Source organism: Pygocentrus nattereri, chromosome 20, assembly GCF_015220715.1.
Source record: "Pygocentrus nattereri isolate fPygNat1 chromosome 20, fPygNat1.pri, whole genome shotgun sequence".
In the NCBI taxonomy this organism is placed as follows: Eukaryota; Metazoa; Chordata; class Actinopteri; order Characiformes; family Serrasalmidae; genus Pygocentrus; species Pygocentrus nattereri.
In genome coordinates, this window is record NC_051230.1 from 6,466,750 (window position 1) to 6,490,116 (window position 23,367).

Sequence of the window (23,367 nt, forward strand, 5' to 3'; positions counted from 1 at the left end):
AAAATCATCTACCACAAATGAAAGCACTCACAGTAATTTCAAAGAGGTTTAAAACACAAAAGCATTTCTTATTAACCATGTATATCGCTGCTGTTAGAACAAAGCCTTGTATCTCTAAAATGGTAACTTTACAGGAGAAGGAAAAAACCTACTTTACTTCCATCACTTCCATGACCACAGGTGTATAAAACCAAGTACCTAGGCCTTCTACACACATTAGTGAAAGAATGGGTCGCTCTCAGCAGCTCAGTGAATTCCAGCGTGGTACCGAGATTCTATAGCAGTGGAGACGTGTTCTCTGGCGTGACCAATGACACTTCTCCGTCTGGCAATCCGATGGACGAGTCTGGGTTTGGCAGTTGCCAGGACAACGGTACTTGTCTGACTGCATTGTGCCAAGTGTAAAGTTTGGTGGAGGGGGGATCATGGTGTGGGGTTGTTTTTCAGTAGTTGGGCTCGGCCCCTTAGTTCCAGTGAAAGGAACCCTTAATGCTTCAGCACCAAGAGATTTTGGACAATTTCATGTGGGAACAGTTTGGGGACGGCTCCTTCCTGTTCCAACATGACTGCGCACCAGTGCACAAAGCAGATCCATAAAGACACGGATGAGCCAGTTTAATGTGGAAGAACTTGACTGGCCTGCACAGAGTCCTGACCTCAACCCGATAGAACACCTTTGGGATGAATTAGAGCGGAGACTGTGAGCCAGACCTTCTCATCCAACATCAGTGTCTGACCTCACAAATGCGCAAAAATTCCCATAAACACACTCCTAATCCTTGTGGAAAGCCTTCCCAGAAGAGTGGAAGCTGCTGTAGCTGCAAAGGGTGAGCCGACATCATATTAAACCCTACGGATTAAGAATGGGATGTCACTCAAGTTTGTGTGCGTGTGAAGGTAGATGAGTGAATACTTTTGGCAATATAGTGTATCAACTGGGTTTGTTACAGTACACTCTTTAAAAAGATGGTTCTTTAAGGGTTCATTAGTAAAGAAATGGTTCTATATAGAACCACGAACACTCAAGAACCTATGATTAAAGGGTTCTTTGCATCATGAAGTGGTTCTTCAGATTGATGGAGAATGTGTTTATGATTCTATATGGAACCTTTTTTAAAAGGGTTATATAGCACCAAAAAGGGCTCTTCCATTGTAGCAAGGTTAACACTATAACGATGGAAGAACCATTTTTTGGTCCTATACAGAACCATTAGCCATTTTATTTACTTGTCTAAAATGACCAGTGAAACTACACCTGTTCTCCACATTGTTCTATGTGATGTTGATAATCGTAAAATAGTTAACATGAAAAAATATGATTTTTTGGGGACTGTTTTACATCATAAATGGATTTTAAGAATACTTTTTAGGCCAAAACCTTTTCAAAACTATCATCTCAACACATGTCTCGGGCATCAAGAAGCACATTCATACCCTTTTTTATCTATCAACTTTCTGTGAGGGGGATTTCACAACCATTAAACCCCATTAGATGCCTTCACACATCTGGTTCCCATCACCACCAATGGGAACAATTTAGACTTAGCAAGTAGAACAAAGCATTTTACATCAAACCACTCTGAACGACTTTGGTTACATTTTAATACTTTAATTATATCAAAAAAATGTACTGAATCATGACAACATCGTACGTTAGGAGCCAAATCATGACTTCTATGAACCATTACACCCCCAGCGGCTGTTTCATTTGACTCTTCACACAAATACTATGTCTGCTTGAGCACCATTTGCAACTCCACACTGGTGCTGTCTTTCTTAGAGGCACATCTTCTAATCTGCATCTCATTTTTGCTGCATGTGATAAAAGTAATGGCAATATGGAGGCCCAAACCTGCTACAGCACCTGGAGGCTTCAGCCTAACAATAAGAACATAAATGCAGGGAAGGAAAATCTTCAAACACAGAAGGGAAATGAACACAAACACTCTTATCAGGCCTATACAGCACCAGCTCTCAGGTGTTGCTGGGAATTTTAAGATGAAGTACAGCTCTTTCATGGGTGCATCTTGGTGCTTACTTCACACCAGCTGAAATTAAAACTCCTCTGGGGTGAAAAAAAGTAAAATAATCGATTCAGCCTGAAATTCCTAAAGGCGTAATTCCTGTGATAGCTTCAAAGTGTGCGGGAAAGCAAACATCAGGGGAAGAGTGGAGGCTACAGACTTATCTCAATCAGAAGCTGAATTTGCCACATGGCTGGCGAACTTAAAAAAGCGTTCATGCTCAGTTTCGTCTGCCAGAGAGAAAAGAGCGAGTTTCAAATGCACCCGCTTCATGAGGAGGGTTTTTCAGAGCATGCAGCTTGGTTTAAACAGCAGTTAAGCCAAATATAGGGGAAAAAATACTTTTCCACTCATGGGCTACTTTATTAGAAACACCTACCTTGTACTTCCACTCCTTGGCCACTTTAATAGAAACAACTACCTTGTAATTCTATTCACTGGCCACATTATTGGAAACACCTACCTTGTACTTCCACTCACTGGCCACTTTATTAGAAACACCTACTTTGTAATTCCTCTCACTTGCCATTTTATTAGAAACATGTACCTTGCACTTCCACTCCCTGGTCACTTTACTGGAAACACCTTGTACTTCCACTGACTGTCCACTTTATTAGAAACTTCTACCTTGTTCTTCCACTCCCTGGCCACTTTAATAGAAACAACTACCTTGTAATTCCACTCACTGGCCACTTTATTGGAAACACCTACGTTCTACGTCCTCACTGGCCACTTTATTGGAAACACCTACCTTCTACGTCCACTCCGGCCACTTTATTGGAAACACCTTGTACTTCCACTGACTGTCCACTTTATTAGAAACTTCTACCTTGTACTTCCACTCCCTGGCCACTTTAATAGAAACAACTACCTTGTAATTCCACTCACTGGCCACTTTATTGGAAACACCTACCTTCTACGTCCACTCACTGGCCACTTCATTGGAAACACATACCTTCTACGTCCACTCCGGCCACTTTATTGGAAACACCTGCCTTCTACGTCCACTCGCTGGCCACTTTATTGGAAACACCTGCCTTCTACGTCCACTCCCTGGCCACTTTATTGGAAACACCTACCTTCTACGTCCACTCCCTGGCCACTTTATTGGAAACACCTACCTTCTACGTCCACTCCCTGGCCACTTTATTGGAAACACCTACCTTCTACGTCCACTCGCTGGCCACTTTATTGGAAACACCTACCTTCTACGTCCACTCGCTGGCCACTTTATTGGAAACACCTACCTTCTACGTCCACTCGCTGGCCACTTCATTGGAAACACCTACCTTCTACGTCCACTCGCTGGCCACTTTATTGGAAACACCTACCTTCTACGTCCACTCGCTGGCCACTTTATTGGAAACACCTACCTTCTACGTCCACTCGCTGGCCACTTTATTGGAAACACCTACCTTCTACGTCCACTCGCTGGCCACTTTATTGGAAACACCTACCTTCTACGTCCACTCGCTGCCCACTTTATTGGAAACACCTACCTTCTACGTCCACTCGCTGCCCACTTTATTGGAAACACCTACCTTCTACGTCCACTCGCTGCCCACTTTATTGGAAACACTTACCTTCTACGTCCACTCGCTGCCCACTTTATTGGAAACACCTACCTTCTACGTCCACTCGCTGGCCACTTTATTGGAAACACCTACCTTCTACGTCCACTCGCTGCCCACTTTATTGGAAACACCTACCTTCTACGTCCACTCGCTGGCCACTTTATTGGAAACACCTACCTTCTACGTCCACTCGCTGCCCACTTTATTGGAAACACCTACCTTCTACGTCCACTCACTGGCCACTTTATTGGAAACACCTACCTTCTACGTCCACTCGCTGGCCACTTTATTGGAAACACCTACCTTCTACGTCCACTCGCTGGCCACTTTATTGGAAACACCTACCTTCTACGTCCACTCGCTGCCCACTTTATTGGAAACACCTACCTTCTACGTCCACTCGCTGCCCACTTTATTGGAAACACCTACCTTCTACGTCCACTCGCTGGCCACTTTATTGGAAACACCTACCTTCTACGTCCACTCGCTGGCCACTTTATTGGAAACACCTACCTTCTACGTCCACTCGCTGGCCACTTTATTGGAAACACCTACCTTCTACGTCCACTCGCTGCCCACTTTATTGGAAACACCTACCTTCTACGTCCACTCGCTGCCCACTTTATTGGAAACACTTACCTTCTACGTCCACTCGCTGCCCACTTTATTGGAAACACCTACCTTCTACGTCCACTCGCTGGCTACTGTGTTAGAAACATGTACCCTTTGCTCATAGTCTTGTTTTGAGCTCCACCCACCTCACAAGCCCACGACATAGGTGTACTATTACAGACAGTTCTGACAACAGGGCCGCTGTTGACCAGATATTATTTAGGTGGTGATCCATTCTCAGCACAGCAGTGACAATGACATGGTCGTGTGTGCGGTGCTGATACAAGTGTTTAGTCACAGTGGTGGTGTTAGGGTTTTAACACACATCAGTGTAACTGCTGACCTCAGACCACCAAAAAATATCTAGCCAAGAACAGCGCTGTGGTCAGAAACTGACCACTCATGAAGGGTTAGAGGATACAAATGATGGTTTCTAATAAAATGTATTTATAGCCACTGTATTTATACAAGGGCAATTATTGTACCTTATCTTCTCCAGTGTGTTCCTTTTCAATACATTTTATACAGCGGAAGGCTGCTTTAAATCACATACAAGATAATAAATAAATAATTCAGTGTACTGCTGATAAATTGGCTTTATATTGTTTCGCAAAAGGCCTTGAGTCAAACTGTGAAAGCATCAGCCACTTAACAGCCATCACTTCCTAACAGCTGGTTAAATCTCCCCGCTAGACGTCCATTATTGGTCTTGACAGGCTTTTAGCTCCATAACCTTCAGTATTCTCCAGAGCCATTTGTCACCTGCATGCCCTCAAGGTCAGAGTGCAGGTCGGTTGTGATAGGAGAAAACCAGCCTCCATACAGAACTGAAAAGCTGAAGACTGTAAACAGTGTGAGTTCAGAGGCAGCTGCAGAGTGTGATGTCAGACAAAGACCTGCACTGTTGTCATCTCAGCCAGCTTTGGGGTGTTTTGGAAGCGCATATGGTTGAAATTAGTGCCATTCATAAAAAACAGTGTAAATAAAAGTTTATTAGATGTCTGAGAGTTGTGCAATCTGAAAAGAATAAGTGGAAAGACAAGAGGATCTTATTCCTCCTGCCTAAAGAAAACATTGCATGTCTTCAAAGCAGAAGAGGAAATAACATTCTCAGCCTTAAGGTTTGTTAATATAGCAAGAAATCATTTTGCGCCATTTATTTTGATTCTGTAACAGATGAGGCATGGAGGCGGGATGCAAATGCGAGTTGTTTTTATTGAAATTATAATCCAAACGAACAGAGGATTGGAAAAACACATGTCCATGACAAAAACAAACTATAAGATGCAAGAAAGCACAAGACAAGGTAACATCCACAATGCTGAACAAACACAGGGGTATAAATACACTGAGGAAAAATAAGAAACACCTGGGACTAATGAGGGGTGGAGCACATACAGGTGGAGCAGATAACAAGGGGACAGGACCAGGGAGGAGACACAGACCAGCAACAAAAACACATGGTACTAGAAAACAAAGGCACATGGTACCACAGAGGGGAAGAAAAGACACTCAGAGGAACATGGGGAGAATTCATGACGGGTCCATTCATTGTGAAATGTCTGTTGACCATAAAAGGCACCTGGCATTTTCAAATGACATAACAATAGCATAAGGTGTAGCATATAGCATATAGGTGGTGGTGGTGCATTAGTGTGTGTTGTGCTGGTCTGAGTGGATCAGACACAGCAGTGCTGCTGGAGTTTTTAAACACCTCAGTGTCGCCGCTGGACTGAGAACAGTCCACCAACCAAAAATATCCATCCAACAGCGTCCTGTGACCACTGATGAAGGACTAGAGGACGACCAACACAAACTGTGCAGCAGCAGATGAGCTGTCGTCTCTGACTTTACATCTACAAGGTGGATTGACAAGGTAGGAGTGGACAGTGAGTGGACACAGTGTTTAAAAACTCCAGCAGCACTGCTGTGACTGATCCGCTCGCACCAACACAACACACACTAAAACACCACCACCACGCCAGTCTTACTGCAGTACTGAGAATGATCCACCACCCAAATAGTACCTGCTCTGTGAGGGTCCATGGGGGTCCTGACCACTGAAGAACAGGGTAACAAAGTATCAGAGAAACAGATGGACTACAGTCTGTAACTGTAGAACTACAAAGTGCAGCTATACAGTAAGTGGAGCTGATAAAGTGGACAGTGAGCGTAGAAACGAGGAGGTGGATTTAATGAAGTGGTTGGTCAGTGTGTGTTACCTCAGTTTCGCTTCTTCACACAAGCTTTTATAAACACTTCAGTTGTTATAATAGACTTTACCATAAACACCTGCATTCGTGAGCTTCTTCCAGTTTCCAAAGCTGCCAGGTAATATCAGTCACTTTAGCTTGGTTGTTGCACTGCAGCGACTCGCACTGAAGCAAGTTGAAGTTCTAAAGCTTGACTGCATTATTTACGGTTAAGTAGAAGAGGAAGAGCTGTGGGGCAGGTAAAGCTAACAGTGCAGTGAGAGAATCAACTGGCAGCTTCTTAACAAACTTCTCTCTCTTTGTCGGTTTCCTTCTCTCTCTCAAACATTTACGGCATTTGACTGACGCTCTTACCCAGAGCAACTTACAATTTGATCATTTTATACAGGTGGGCGAAGGTGGTGTTAGGAGTCTTGTCCAAGGACCCTTATTGGTACAGTGTAGGGTGCTTGTCCAGGTGGGGATTGAACCCCAGTCTACAGCATAGAAGGCAGAGGTGTTAACCACTACACTAACCAACCACCAAACAGAAACAAATGATTGGAGTGCAGACTCACACACTTATTAAATGTTATCTCCAGTTTACTAATGTATTTACAAACTGCTTAACAGTAAATTAGTCCTCTCTATTACTCTCCTAGTTCTTTTACTAAATTGGCAACACACTGCAATCGGGTTATTTGTTCATCAGCTACGATATGTGGTTATATCTGGTCCTATTGCCCAGGCCTACACTGTTAAATAAGCTGGTTCTTCAAGGGTTCTTTAATAAAGACAGTGGTTCTATACAGAACCATACAGAGCCATGCTGGTGACATCCTGTATGAACAAAAATGAAGTGTGGCCATGATTTAGTAAGGTGTGGGAACGAGATCCTAATGCGTGGCCACGACTTAGTACGCTGGGATCTCATTCCCATGCCTTATTAAGCCATGGCCACAACTTAATCATCTCATTCCCACGACTTAGCAAGGCACGGCCACATATACAGGACGTCACCAACAGGGCTCCGTAGAACCATGAACATTCATACTACAACGTGCAAAGAACCCTTTGCCTAATTTCAGAGTTCTTTGCATCGTGAAAGCGTTCTTCAGATTGATGAGTGTGTTGTAGATGGTTCTATATAGAACATTTTCTTAAAACGGTTTTATATAGTACCAAAAACGGGTAATTCTATTGTTACGATGTCCAGAAGAACCCTGTTTCGGTGCTATGTAGAACCCTTGTCAAAAAAAGTTCTGTGTAGAACCATCTGAAGCACATTCTACATCAAACTGAAGAACCATGTAGCGATGCAAGGAACACTTTTAATCAGGCAAGGGGTTCTTTGCATGTTTGTGGTTCTATATGAAACTATTTTCGGTACTAAAGAACCATGCTTTTTCAAACGTAAGTCATTTTTGAGTTCAGGTGTTTAAACTGTATTCACTGCTAACATATGTATGAAATCAAGCACATAGCCATGCAGTCTGCTCAGGAGTAGGGTAAGGGCCCGCCAAAAAGTTTGTGGAAAGCCTTCTCAGCAGAGTGGACGCTCTTAGCTTTGGAATTTGATGTGGTTAACACCTCTGCCTTCTATCCTGTAGACTGCAGTTCAATCCCTGACCAGGGCAAGCACCCTACACTATACCAATAAGGGTCCTTGGGCAAGACTCCTAACACCACCTTTTCCTACCTGTGTAAAATGATCAAAATTGTAAGTTGCTCCGGATAAGAACGTCAGCAAAACGCCGTAAATGTAAATATCATACATGTGTAAAGGTCAGGTGTCCACATACTTTTGGCCATGTAGAATATTTGCATAAAGTATTCTGGGTAGTGAGAACACTAATGAACTAAAACATGAAAGCTATGTTAAATTGTGTATTCTGTAATGCTGCACTACAGAATAATTCAAAACATGACAAAACATATATACGTCTAGATTTAGGCTGGAATGCCACTTGAAAAATATTACTCACTCTCACCATCACTTACAAATATTGTTCTCTACCAAACCGTACATCAGAGGTTCTTTAGAGAAGCAAAACGCTGCTGTCGGAACAAAACCTCGTATTTCCAAAATGCTAACTTTACAGGAGAAGGAAAAAACCTACTTCATTTTTAATGCAAGTCAATGGAACCAGACTTTTTTCCGAGTCATTTTGGGCCATTTCTTTTGGTCGATTCATCATGAAATTTATAGGCAATGTATAGAGCAACAGGCATTTTCAAATTATGTCAAAACCTGAAAATCGACAGAAATGGAGATATGAGGTTTTCTTCTGACAACAGCAAAAAGTGGTTCTTCTACAGCATCACTCCAAATAATCCTTTTTGGCACCTTTATTTTTAAACATATGGGGCGAAAATAGAGGAAAAAGGGTAATTTCGGAGGTGTAGAACTGCCAAGACTAACTTCTTCTGTCCACAACTTTTCGCACAAAGTTCTTGTGCCAACTCATCTCGATTTGCAATCGTGACAAAATGCAAATGAACTTTCTTTGTCTCCCATCCATACTGAGGATCCGTGAGTGTGTGTGCATGTCTCTCCGCAATGAGCGTAATGAGTGACAAAGCTTTCTAATTAAGCAGAAAAGGCGCTTGCTTTGTCTCTAATCAGCTTCTAATGTGTTCCAGCTCGGCTAATGTAGAGGAGGCAGCAGCATGTGCCTCCCTATATCAACCCAAACGGCCTTTCTCCAATCAGCCTCCCCTCCAGCACATCAGATTCATTCCCACTGTCTGTTTGGAGCCCCTCTAAAGGCCTGCTATCACTGTTGGTATGGAATCAATCATGGCCGTAGCTGAAGCTAAGCTTTAGCGGGCTGTAATTCATCGCCTGTCACGGACAGCATCCCCCCACCCCGAGTCCGGGAAACATTATCAGTCTGGCGAGGCATGATGGAAATCCAGCGTTTCTTCAGCAGACTCGAGCTGCACTGTCTCTGGCCTTCATCTGTCCTCTCCATTTGTTACAGAGTGGATGTATTAAGCACAATGTAGCTCCTGTGTGTGTTAATTTGTCCTTGTCGGCTTTAAATTAGTTTTGACTCCAAGAGACGTCAATCTGTCTGCCAATGTTGCTTACAAAAGTAATATGTTGACATTGACCCTCTGCAGGTGAAATCGTCACCAGTGATGAATGGCCTCCATGTAAGAGATGGGCATTTCAGGTAGTTTTATGATCCGAATTTGTAAGGTTGTCTTAAGCCTACCGCACTTTAGACACAATAAAACGCAGTGCACAGCTTTGCTGGGTGTACTATACTAAACCCAGATCATACATCCATACTAGATAACATGTGGCTTGAAGTGAAGCCTGAGAAAGGCATCGAAGTGAAGTCTTTAAAACAGACGCCAACCTTATCTAACATTACTAGTCTAGTCACATCGCATTTCACCTTCATACCTTTTAGGTGGAAAACAAGAAGTTGGTGAAGCGTTAGTTAGCTGATATCAAACCTGATGAATGCAAGTTTTATTTAATTAATTCTAGATGAGCAGAGAGTTAAATGAGCTTGAGCTTCTACAGCTGTCTCTTTCTCTGGTGTGTGGTAGCCTGTAGCTGGCTGCAGCAGCCTTTCCATGCTTCTTCCTTTGGAGTTAACATATAAGAATCTTTGACCTAAACATCAGGACAAACTCTACACTGCCCCTGGAGTACAGAGTTAAGGCACGATTTCAGTCGTGACTCATTTAAGCTCATGTCCGGGTCGAGTCGTCAGTCAGTGAAGCTCGTGTCAGAGTTGAGTCGTGAATCAGTTAGGCTCGTGTCCAGGTCGAGTCATGAGTCAGTGAAGCTCGTGTCAGAGTTGAGTCGTGAATCAGTTAGGCTCGTGTCCAGGTCGAGTCATGAGTCAGTGAAGCTTGTGTCTGAGTCAAGTCGTGAGTCAGTTAAGCACATGTCCAAGTCGAGTCATGAGTCGGTTAAGCTTGTGTCTGGATCCAGTTGTGAATCAGTTAAGCTCATGTCTGGGTCAAATCAGTTAAGCTTGTTCCTGAGTCGTGAATCAGTTAAGTGAATCATTTAAGCTTGAGTTTTGTGTCAGTTAAGCTTGTGTCCTGGTCGAGTCACGAGTCAGTTGACCGTATGTCTGGGTCAAGTCGTGAATCAGTTAAACTTTTGTCCAGGTTGATTCATGAGTCAGTAAAGCACATATCTGGATTGAGTCATGAGTCAGTTAATCCCATGTCCAGGTCGAGTCGTTAATCAGTTAAGCTTGTGTCTGGATTGAGTCATAAGTCAGTTAAGCTCATGTCCATGTTGTTTTATGAGTCAGTTAAGCTCGCGTCTGGGCCGAGTCGCGAGTCAGTTAAGCAGTTATCTAGTACTAAACTTGTTAGCTACATTAACACTAGTGGAAAAACTCTAAATGCTACTAAACACAGACCATGTTCTGGTTAATCGACGACATTTAGCGTGAAGGTGAAAAAGGTGCAAATTTGCTTTGAGCTGTTGCTTTAAATCAACTGCAGCTCTTCATACAGCAAGCCAAAAAAGAATCCCTTTGATATAAGCAGAAACATCAGAAAAGAGGAATATGCCTTTGATGGATGCAGCGTAGAGGTCAGCGTTTGCGTTCTGCTGCTGTTATCTGCGTGTGAGTGACAGAGACATGGGTGCTGCGAAGCTTCTCTAAGGTTGAGAGGATTAAAAGGGGAAATGGAGGGGTTATTCGATGTGCCTAAATAAGAGAGACCAGCGTTCCTCTGTTTTCATAGAAGATAAATCCTCCTCTCTCCACTGCCAGAGATTTCCTCCTGAATTAGCTCAGAGGAGGTGATTAACTTCAGAGTTTGGGTTCATCTCACTGCTTTGTTTGATATGTCAGCGCTGTTCGTGGCTCAAGCCTGTGCGTTTACAGCATCTGAACTGCATGAGAGTGAAAGCATTCTGGATGTGTCTGAATTACCAGCACTGGGTTGTGAAGCGTAATGGAGTGGTTGTAGTCATATTGGTAACACTTTACTATAAGCATGGCAAGTCAATTACTAATTATGTCTTTATAAAGTCATTGATTACTCATTGTTGGTGTATACTCATCTCCACTTTATTAGGTGTTCAGTTGCTTGTTAACACAAATAGCTGATCAGCCAATCACACGGCCACAACTCACTGCATTTAGGCATGTAGAGGTGGTCAAGACAACTTGCTGAAGTGCAGACCGAGCATCAGAACGGGGAAGAAAGGGGATTTAAGGGACTTTGAACGTGGCGTGGTTGTTGGTGCCAGACGGGCTGGTCTGAGTATTTCAGAAACTGCTGATCTGCTGGGATTTTCACGCTCAACCATCTCTAGGGTTTACAGAGAACGGTCCAAAAAAGAGGAGATATCCAGTGAGCGGTCAGTTGTGTGGACGAAAATGCCTTGTTGATGTGAGAGGTCAGAGGAGAATGGGCAGACTGGTTCCAGATGATAGAAAGGCAACAGGAACTCAAATAACCAACCAGAATCTCTGAGGAACGTTTCCAACACCTTGTTGAAAGTCTGCCACGAAGAATTAAGGCAGTTCTGAAGGCAAAAGGGGGTCCAACCTTTTACTAGCAAGTGGCCAGTGAGCGTAGTAGTTGACCATTTATTAAGTAGTAGTTGCCACTTAGTAATTCAAACAAACAAATATAAAGGTATTTGGAAATACATTCCAAACAGGCATAAATAGGTGTAAACATTGCTGTTTATTTTTTTTTAATCATAAAAATTTCACAATCAGTCAGGAGAGTCCAAATCTTTATATGCTCATATTTACAATTTTCCTATATACAGTCTCTCTTTTAAAGTTCATAATAATGAATTTAATCCAGTCTTTGACTTGCAAGCATTAACTTGCTGGTACACCTGAGTGTACGTCTGTCAGCTAGTGGTACAGCAGTGAAGGTCTCAGCTAAGCTGTTAGTCCTGACCTGTCTGTCCACCCCTGCACCAAGCCGCTGCTTAAAATGCAATGCAACAGCCATGCTTTTTACATGCCCACCTTATACACCATGCCCAGGGCTAACCTTACATTTTCACTGGGTTAGGACTCAAGTCAGTCATTTAACGTAAACAGCCGTCTACCTGCCCACACAAGCATCACCACACTCTCAAATGTTTCAGTCTCCTCTTATGATGACCAGATGTTATCATCAATAACTCTATTATGTGACTTTCCACAGAGTTGACCGCAATCCTGAAAAGGTTAATAAGTCTCCAAGCGCTTCAAAAACCCTCATTCCCAGCCTGGCTATACTGTCGGCCGAGTACATTTACATGGCCATAATGCACAGAGCTGGTAGCACATAGTTCAGCACAAAATCATATTTACAGTTTTCTGATTGTGGTCAATCAGGCAAGATGTGCACTAGAGCTATGAAGCTAATGTAGCAAACAAGTAATAGAGGCTTATGTCAGGCCTGGTCACAGACAATTTGGGAGGGCAGGGGCTTGAGGGGGAAAAGAGGACAACACGATTTAACAATGTAAATTTAATTTCCAGCATATTGCAACAACAAGTGAAACGGAGCATCATTGCGTTTCAGAGGGAAGCAAAGTGTCTTTCCACAGCAGCCTAAAATGCCAATTTTCCACCAATTTTCCAAAAAGATTTAAGCTATTTTTTTATATAAACGAGGTCCATTCGGAGCAGTTTGGTGTGAAATGTTCCACTCTAGAGAAACGTTAAAAATCAGTATTGTTCTCAGTGGTGGTGATAGGAACCAGACGTCTGAAGAGTTTAATGCCTTTGAAATCTCCAACACAAAAAAATGATTACATGAAATGGTTAAATATATGCTGCCTGATGCCTTTGACGCATTGTTTTATGGTAGTTTTGTGCTAAGGGTTTGATTTAAAGTGTATTTCAGTCATTTGTTTCCATTATAATCCATTCATGGTGGCGGGGCTGTAAGGGAAAATAGTCCCCCAAAAAACTTTTTATTTTTTTTTTTAATTTTCATATTTATGACTATTCATTACGATGTGCCAGAAACCCAGACACTAGCGGATGAGAGGTTAGATGGGTTATTCGTCTAACTAGCAGCCAAGGCAACAAAAAGGGGCAAAACACAAAGGAGTAGTCCAAGTTCAGTCCAAATGTCCAATAACCAACCCAAATAACCAGCAAAAGTACCAAAAAGGGAAAGGCAACAGACCCAGTCAAAAACACGAATCCAAATGGTCAAAATCACAGAAAAACTAGAGAGAACAGGGAGAATCCGCTCAGCAAGCTTCAGAGAAAACAACACCTCACACTGACTGATTGCCAAGCCCAGGCTTTTGTACTCTGTGCTCTAATGAGACGCAGGTGACATCAGTTAAAAGTCTGGTGACTGTGAGCCCTGATAGGTGCGCGAGCCTGAGTCCGGAGTCACAGGATCTCCCAGGGTATTCTGGGAGTTGGAGTTCAACTGATGAGTCCAATTCGTGACACTATTTTACCTTAATGAACACTGGAAATAAAAGCTCAGGAGACACATGTACGCTCACTCTTGGTTTGGGATAGTAGATGAAATGACTATATTTGTGTTGCTGAGTCTTTAAGTTCCTCTACAATCAATCGCTTCACATCAAACGACTTTAATTAACTCTGTTTACATCGCAAGGAATGAATTCATTTATACATTTTGAAAAATTGGTCCAATTGCCCTTTAAATCTACTATGCAAAAGTGGGTCTGAGCCCCACTCTATACAGCAGCAGTCCTCATAGTGGCAAACTGGAGGTGGCACTAAGTGGGCAGTATAACGGGTTCAGCAATCTCGTGTCTCTGTACAGTCATTTTTATCATTTTGGGGGGAAAATACTTTTGAAACTTTAACAATTTAATGTTTAAAAACACAATATGAAATGATGGTTCTTCAAGGGTTCTTTAGTAAAGAAAATGGTTCTTTATAGAACACTCAAAGAGCCCTTTGCATGACTAAAGGGTTCTTTAGATTAATAGAGAATGTGCTTCTATATAGAATTGTTTTTAAAAGTGTTCCACACTCGGTTCTTCAAGGGTTATTTGGGAAAGAAAATGGTTCAATATAGAACCTTGACCACTCAAAGAACGTTATGCATGACTGAGGGGTTCGTTGGATGAACGCATGAAAGGGTTCTTTAGATTGGTAGAGAATGTGCTGTAGATGGTTCTTTTTGAAAATGGTTATAGAGGAAGGTTCTATAAATGACAACAATGTCAAACTCGTACAGTAGAAGAACCCTTTTGGGGGCTGTGTAGAACACTTTTCCAAAAGGTTCTATATAGAATCATCTGTGGCACATTCATGCACATTTGGCATCATTCTGAAGAACCTTTCACAATGCAAAGAGCCCTTTAATCATGCAAAGGCTTCTTTGAGTGTTCATGGTTCTATAAAGAACCATTTTCTTTACTGCAGAACCTTTGCAGGACCATCCTTTAAAGAGTCTATATAGCATAAAAAAGGGTTCATCTATTATTACAAATAGCCTTTAATCATGCAAAGGGTTCTTTGAGTGTTCATGGTTTTATAATATTACTAACGAACCCTTGAAGAACCATCATTTTTAAAATGTACTACATTAAATTCAACTTCAAATGTTTTTCCATATTATGAGCCCTATTAATATTAGCATATACACTCACCTGCCACTTTATTAGGTACACGTTCAGTTGCTTGTTAACACAAATAGCTGATCAGCCAATCACACGGCCACAACTCACTGCATTTAGGCATGTAGAGGTGGTCAAGACAACTTGCTGAAGTGCAGACCGAGCATCAGAACGGGGAAGAAAGGGGATTTAAGGGGCTTTGAACGTGGCGTGGTTGTTGGTGCCAGACGGGCTGGTCTGAGTATTTCAGAAACTGCTGATCTGCTGGGATTTTCACACACAACCATCTGTAGGGTTTACAGAGAACGGTCCGAAAAAGAGGAAATATCCAGTGAGCGGTCAGTTGTGTGGACGAAAATGCCTTGTTGATGTGAGAGGTCAGAGGAGAACGGGCAGACTGGTTCCAGATGATAGAAAGGCAGCAGGAACTCAAATAACCAACCAAAATCTCTGAGGAACGTTTCCAACACCTTGTTGAAAGTCTTCCAGGCAGTTCTAAGGGAAAAGGGGAGTCCAACCTTTTACTGTACCTAATAAAGTGGCCAGTGAGTGTATAGTTAACCTTTGCTCTCTTTGTTTTATCTCAGCATTTATTAAACTTGTTCATGATTAAAATGACTGAAGTATTATTTTATTATTACACATCGCTGCTGTCGGAACAAAACCTTACATCACCAAAATGATAACTTTACAGGAGATGGAAAAAACCTACTCTATTTTTAATGCAAGTCAATGGAACCAGAATTTTTTTACAGGTCATTTTGAGTGATTTTTTTTTGGTCCATTCGTTGTGAAATTTACACACAATATAAAGAGCAGGAGGTATTTTTTTTTAATTATGTTAAAAATAGAAAAATGACCAAAATGGAGATACAAGGTTTCATTCCAACAGCAGTGATACAAAACAAAAATAATACGAGTGTGTTTTGAAAATGTAAAATCTGTTTCTACCTCTTTGTGTCTGTTGCAGTGTGTCGTTTGATGCTGATTTTTCTACCCGGCCAGCACCCAAAGGGAAAAAAAAGAAGAAGAAAGAGAGGAAGAGGAGGAGAGAAAGGTCAGTTGAGGAAACAAATGACGCTGGGCTTGAAGCTCCGGCAAGGTTTTTGAAGCTTCGTGAGGTTTTCTATTGGAAAAGGCAGGGATGAGAGGAATGAGTGCGCAGGTGAAGGCAAATAAAAATGAAAAAATGAAGATTGTTAAAGTTGCTTTGGGCCGAAAAGGTCAAGGTCATATTTTTCTGAAACAGTTTTATCTACAATGCATTATAATCTCAAGTACCTTTAATAATTGATACATCATAAGCCGTTTAATCAAGTGGTATAATAGCCTTCTTTCATAACACACTTAGTGCTGGAACACAGCTTTTAGACTTTAATACACCGCTAGGGATGAGCAGTGTAACCTTTTAAAACATGCTGAGGATCTTTTCATTGCATATAATCATGCACTGCAAACAAAGGGACGAGATGAATGTGACTGAACAAAGCATCGCTCATGTGATTGAATGGGTTACAATGGCATTTAAAGGGAAGGAGGAGTGACTGTCATGATTCACTGATTCACTGATTCGTTGATTCATACATCATTTTCTCTGTGTATTTTTAGACTTTACACGTTTCAAAAAGGTTCTATATACAACCATTGGCAGCACATTCATGCACATTTGCACCAACCTATAGAACCCTTTCATGAAGCAAAGAACCCTTTAGTCATGCAAAAGGTTTTTTGAGTGTTCAAGGTTCAGTATAGAACCATTTTCCTTACTAAAGAACCCTTGAAGAACTTTTTTTGGTAGTGTATTTAGCACCAAATGGGGTTATTATTACAAATTTGACATGATAACAATAGCAGAACTCTTTTTGGTGCAATATGGAACCTTTTTCAAGATTAGATTAGATTAGATTAGATTAGATTAGATTAGATTAGAAGATAATTATTTTCAAAAAGGTTCTATAAACGAAAACAGTGTCACACTTGTTACAATAGAAGAACCCTTTCTGGTGCTATATACACCCTTAAAATAGATGATACTTCAAGGGTTCTTCAGTAAAGAAAATGGTTCTATATAAAATTCATTCAAACATTCAAAGAACCTTTTGCATGACTACAGGGTTCTTTGCATCATGAAATCGTTCTTCAGACTGATGCAAAATGTGCTTGAATGTGGCACAGATGGTTCCAGAACCTTTTAAAAAAATGTTCTATATTGCACCCAAAATGGTTCTTCTATTGTAACAAGTTTGACATCGTTCTTGTTTATAGAACCTTTTCTATTGTTATAATGTCAAACTCATAACAATAGAAGAACGCTTTTGGGTTCTATATAGAACCATTTTCAAAAAGGTTCTATATAGGACCATCATGGGAGAACCACTTCATGATGCACAGAACTCTTTGATCATGCAAAGTGTTCATGGTTCTTTGTAGAAATATTTTCTTCACCAAAGAACCCTCACAGAGCCATCTTTTTTAAGAGTGTAGGACACTTTTTTTAAAGGTTCTATACAGAACCATCTACAGCACATTCTCCATCAATCTGAAGAATCTTTTCACGTTTCACATTTTTGTTCTGCAGTTTCAGAAACTCCTGAGTTTTCGCTTCTTTTCCTTTGACTTTCCCCTTCCTCACTCATGCAGATTATCTTATGTCCAATCTCCTCAGAAATGTCTGAATAATTTATCATTTTTGACCATTTTAACTAGAAATTCAATTGTTTTCAGTTCAGATTTTGCAGATTTGTCTTAGCATTTGAAGCTACACTATGCAAGATTAGGGGATTTGGAGACCTCTCTGGTGAAAATCTGTAATTGCATGCAATGTGTGGAAGAACATTTTAAGTGATACTTTTTTTTTTTTTTGATCCCACAACCGGGGAAATTCCACCTCCGCATTTAACCCATCCGTGAAGTGAAACACCACAAATACACTAGTGAACACACACACTAGGAGGCAGTGAGCACCCCGGGCGCTCCCCGGGCGCCCTATAAACGGCGCCCAGGGAGCAGTTGGGGGTTAGGTGTCTTGCTCAAGGACACCTCTGTCATGGACTCGGCCCTGGGGATTGAACCAGCAACCTTCTGGTCACAGGGCCAGATCCCTAACCTCCAGCCCACAACCGCCCTTTCACCATTTTATCAGCCAATGTGACGTAGTTAGCACTTTGGACCCCTTCCTTTGAGCGGATGAATCTGATCAAGTGCTTTGAAAGATTGTTCAAAAAAATCATGTGTCTTCCAAAGATGTGAGTGAACTGTCTGCTATTGTCATCACAATAGATAATATGTAATATAATATAATGCAATATATAGTATAATAATATAGATAACAGATATAAATAGATATAGTATAATGCTGATTTTGCATTTGAGACGTAGACATGGAGCTGGATCTTCTTTTAGAGCCTTTCAATTTCCACAAAAGCATCTTACATAGTGCAGCTCTAAGTACTGTATGAGACTGTAAATCCAAAAGGTTTTAGGACTGTGAGAAAACTACATTCGGTGAAGTGTTTCCAGAGTTTTGGCTGCTGCTGTGTGCTGTTGGAAGCTGTCAGCGGCAGAGTGGAGTGTGCGCTTTCTCAGCTGCTGTGCTGTTTGATCTGGCAGGTCCCCCTCCTTCAGTCCGTCACCCGTAAGGAAGAAGAAGAAGAAGAAGAAGAGCTCGAAGAAAAGGAAGCAACACAGGTAGCGTGTCATGTTTGTGTGTCAGATCATATCGGTGAGAAAGGGCCTGCGTGTCAGCGCTTCTGTTAAAGCAACCTCTACTCCGTCTCTCTCACAGGTCTGCTTCCAAGAAGAGACGACACAGGTGCGTTTGGGTTTGGTATTCAATCATAAAAGATGACAAATGGAGCCAAGAGTTGCAGGAGTTCCTGCTTTTTTGATACACCTAATGAATCTGTTTTGAAACTAAAGAAACACTTCATTGTATAAGTGTTGATTATTGGTTATTTAGACTGGCAGTTTAAAAAATATGAGCCAAAAGAGCAATTATTTGATTTATTATGCATCAAACTTCACTTACTAAGTCATTTATCCAAATAATTCACCGTCTTTATTTATATTTTATATATCTTTCTCATTGTTCAGCTCTTCAAGCACCAGACGCAAAAGGAAGGATGACAGAAAACATAAAAAGAGGTTGGTCGTTCAGATTTATGCTCTGAAAAACACTCATATAAACACATAACTCCTAAGTGTATGTACTCTACAAATAGTTTTCCTTTCGTTTACACTGCCTGTCAGAAGTATGAGGAAAAATGTGTTTAATAAAAGAGAATATGGCTGTTAGCAGAAGAAAGCCTTTCATCTCCAAAATGGCAACTTTACAGGAGAAGAAAAAAACCTTCTTTACTTTTAATGTAAGTCAATGGAACCAGAGTTTTTACCAAGTCATTTTTGGCCATTTCTTTTGGTCAGTTCATTGTGGAATTTATACACAGTGTAAAGGGCCACAGGCGTCTTCAAATTACGTCAAAAACTGAAAAAACTCCAAAAATAGGGATACGAGGTTTTGTCCAGACAGCAGCGATATACTCAACATGTAAAACCAACAGCTGGTTGAATTCTGGGGGGAATTCTCAAATTTCTGCATAATTAAATGGTTAAGATGTAAACAAAGACATTCAGAGAGGTTTGTTGTGAAGTGATACAATTGTTTACAGTGGTGGTGATGGGAACCAGACGTCTGAATTGCTCAATGTCTCTAAAAGCTCCCTCGCCGATAGACATGTGATCTCGTAATGTCTGGGGACAAACATGAGAGATTTGGGGTTAGATGTGGGTGGAAATCTAGGCTGGGTGGGTGGGAACAAACTGGGAGTGAAATTTCTAAACCAATCCAATGCCTCATGAAGGTGGAGGGGTGATGGTGCATTGTCCAGTGGTCCAAGTTAGCATAGTTGGAAAAACTCAGCAAAGGCATGGGGATGTGTGTGGGTGGCATGTGGAGAGAACATATTACATGTGGTAAAAGTAAACAAGGCCTCTTGTAAAGGAAAAACAGTCCCATTAGCAAAAAGATGCTTATTTTACTTGTTTTATTGATTGCACTCCAGACATTAAACACATTAGACACATTAGAGGGATTTGGGGGTGGGTTTTAGAGGCATCATACAGTTGTTTTGCGAAAGATTTCCTGGTGATCTAGTGCCAAAGTCCACCAGATGTTTGTTCTCGTTATGAGATCATGTCTGGCACTGCGAGACTACCTCAGCAAAAGATAGTACATCATGAATACACTCCTGAACTCCTGAACAGTGAATGCGTTTTCATGCACTTAAGAATTCGATAACTGCAGAAAATTCAATCAACACGTTTATATGCGCTTGAGTTATCAGGTAATGGGAAAACTTCAGGTCTAGATGAGTCAGGCAGTAATCCGATTTCTGCTTTACAACCAGCCAATAAACTCACAGAAGAAGGTGTAATGTAAACGTGATGTAAAACTCATACACGCACACATCTTCTAAGCCGCTTCTCCTTCTGGGTCGCGGGGGGTGCTGGAGCCCATCCTAGTGGTCATGGGGCAGAAGGCAGGTCACCTGTCCATCGCAGGGCAACATTTAGCCACTTTACCTGAAAATAGGAACATACATCATCTAGAAGATGAATCTTTCATTTCACCAAATGTATTTGGTTACAGTGTTGCTGTTGGCATCTTATGGGTGCTGTGTTACTTATTTCTGACACAGCTCTCTGTTTTCACACATGCACAGACTAAGAAAAATGAAAGAAATCAGAGTAAGAGTTTACACGCGCTGAGAAATCCAATAACTGAGCTAAAATCCAGCTCTTTTTATCAGATTTCTTCACTGGATTTCTAGAAATCTGAGTATGCCATTCACATGACCATTTTAAATAATCAGATAATCCGAAATCTGATTATGATTGGATTATAAAGTGCTCTTTTACAATAGTTTTGAGATTTTAAAAATCTGGTCATGGTGGAGAGGTACATGCCGGGTGTTGTAAAGCAACAAAATCCACAGATTCCATTTAGTTGGAATTTGTTTTGAATGGTGCACATCAAACCACTCTGAATGACTTTGTTTTTGAGAATAAATAATGTAGAAGCTTTGTTGATTTGTAGAAGATTTCCCTGCTGTCAGACTGAAGGAACAGCTAATAAAATTCCTCACTTTGGACAAATGCCAAAAAACATGGTTTTTTTTGGGGGTTTTTTTTTGTTTTGTTTTTTTTACCCCTTGTTGTAATATCAGCACTTAAGTCTTGCTCTTTCTCAAGAAGCTTTGTCTTTTTCCAGGCCACCTTTGTAAATAAAAAGTTGTTCATAATGACTTGTCTAAATCAATTTTAAAAAACGATTCCATTTATTTCAATAGGTGTGTATTAACAATAATTTGGAGAACTGTCAAATCATAATTAGACCAAAGCTGCTCTTCATACCAAGAGAGACACTTAGATGAACATGAAGCTGAGTGTTGAAGCTAAATATACCCAAAGAGTAAGTGCATAACTAATGCTGATGGTAAATTAAAAGAAAACTCCAAAGGAGACGATGTTGTCCCCAAACTTTTGATGGGAAGTGCACTTGTGATTATTACACGGTGCATATGAGCAGATCAGGAATAATAAATATAGACCCAGCCAGGCTGGACTTTTCTGAGCAGCTGGGTTTAGTGTGTCATTACTCAGATTAGCCACAGTGCACTGGCCGTGTGGAACGGCGTTTTCAGATCAGTCTCGGCGGCCGTTAGTCCCGCTGCTCTCTCAGTGGGATCCGGCGAGACTGTGGCCGCAGTGAGTGAGAGAGAGCAGCAGTGTCTGAAACAGCGAAACAGCCTAGGAGGCAGAAACATAAACCAATTTCACGGCACCGCTCCGCACACATCCCAACCTCGCAGAGGAGAGCATGCTGTGCTTCTGACCTTCCCCAGGTTCAGCAGGGCTGTGTGCATGAGACAGAAATTAGATTGTTCTTTTTTTTCCCTTCCTTCAGCCCCGTATGGCTGCCTAGTGACTGATGATGGCTGCCAAAAATTGGACATCTTTCATTGTAGGCATATATTTTCTCGTAGCAGCTGTAAAACATAATTAAATAAGTATTTATATAGTTTCATTATATGTGTATATATACCATCCTGCAGAGTTAGTCTGCAGTCCCACAATAGATTGTGTGTGTGTGTGTGTGTGTGTGTGTGTGTGTGTGTGTGTGTGTGTGTGTGTGTGTGTGTGTGTGTGTGTGTGTGTGTGTGTGTGTGTTCGTTCCATTGACCTACATTAAAAGAAAAGCAGGTTTTTTCCATTTTGGAGATACAAGGTTTTCTTCCAACAACAGCTGCCTTCTAGACTCTGTCTTTTTCGGGGAGAAGACACCAATAAACATTCAGCACATTACACTAACATGGCTGCGTGATCCGAGAGTGTGAATGTCTGGAGCATAATTAAACTCAAGAAACAATAAAGGCCTTAAACTGTTACACAGCTGAAGACTTGTTTAACAGAAGAACAGCAAACTGGATCAGTTTGTTAGTGCATTCCATTCTGAAGGCAGCTGCCTAACTAGTCGTTGACTTCAAAGGCAGCTCTCTAGTTGGGCAGCATTTTAACCGAAAAGGCACCTCAGTAGGCCTCGTGTTCAGGACTGTACTTCTGAGCCATCATACGTCATAACTTTCACTGCGCTGTTCAGGTTTTATCTGACTGTACTTCAGTCGCTGGTTAGCTTACAGTCACTTCAGTAAATAAGGACAGCTCTGAACCTGCAGCAGCTGTTTGGAAATCTGTATATGAAGAACAGGCCACTTTAAGGAGTCATATCTGTTATATATTCTCGCCTCAGCTCCCAGAAAAATACAGATAATCATACTAGTTCGTGAATCATTTCACTTAATTCACTGTCCTCGTCCACCTTAATGAACCCACTTTATTTCTAACACATAACGGATAAAAACTGCATATAATTTTGTACAAAATGCACTCAAAAAGGATACCACACAGTCTGTTAAGCTGGCTATTATGCACCTTATTTTATGCATTTTCATTAGATTTTTAATTCCTACTCTGAAATTTAGCTGTCAACATTCGCCTCACACTGATGTGATAAGCACAGCAATTATATACTTATTTTATACTTATTTTAAAAACATTTTGTTTCTGAACTTCTACATCATCCAGTATGTTAAAGTGTTATTCATGGTTTAGGGAGAACATCAGTTTACATCCCTGGTTCTGCCGTGTTTCCATTCCACCATACGCTCGGCGAGTGATTTTAGATGCTCAGCGCTGTTTTCGCCTCGCTCCTCTTCCTCAGTCCCTCGGACAGCGCCTGTCCACTTCTGTGACAGAAAAAAAACCCTGAGTATAGAATCAAATCAATTATTATTTGCATACAAAAGCACTACTAAAGAATGAACAGCCGGCATTTTTAAACTGGACTCAAA

The 23,367-nt window shown here is 41.3% G+C and overlaps 1 protein-coding gene across 1 annotated transcript in view; it reads left to right on the forward strand.

Moving 5' to 3' along the window:
* Positions 1-23,367, forward strand: part of srrm4 (serine/arginine repetitive matrix 4) — a 115,565-nt gene that overhangs the window by 66,599 nt on the left and 25,599 nt on the right. The window contains exons 3-6 of the mRNA XM_017711186.2: positions 15,930-16,016; positions 18,569-18,646; positions 18,744-18,770; positions 19,052-19,102. Of these exons, the coding sequence (XP_017566675.1) occupies positions 15,930-16,016; positions 18,569-18,646; positions 18,744-18,770; positions 19,052-19,102 (243 nt within the window). The remainder of the gene's footprint in view (positions 1-15,929; positions 16,017-18,568; positions 18,647-18,743; positions 18,771-19,051; positions 19,103-23,367) is intronic.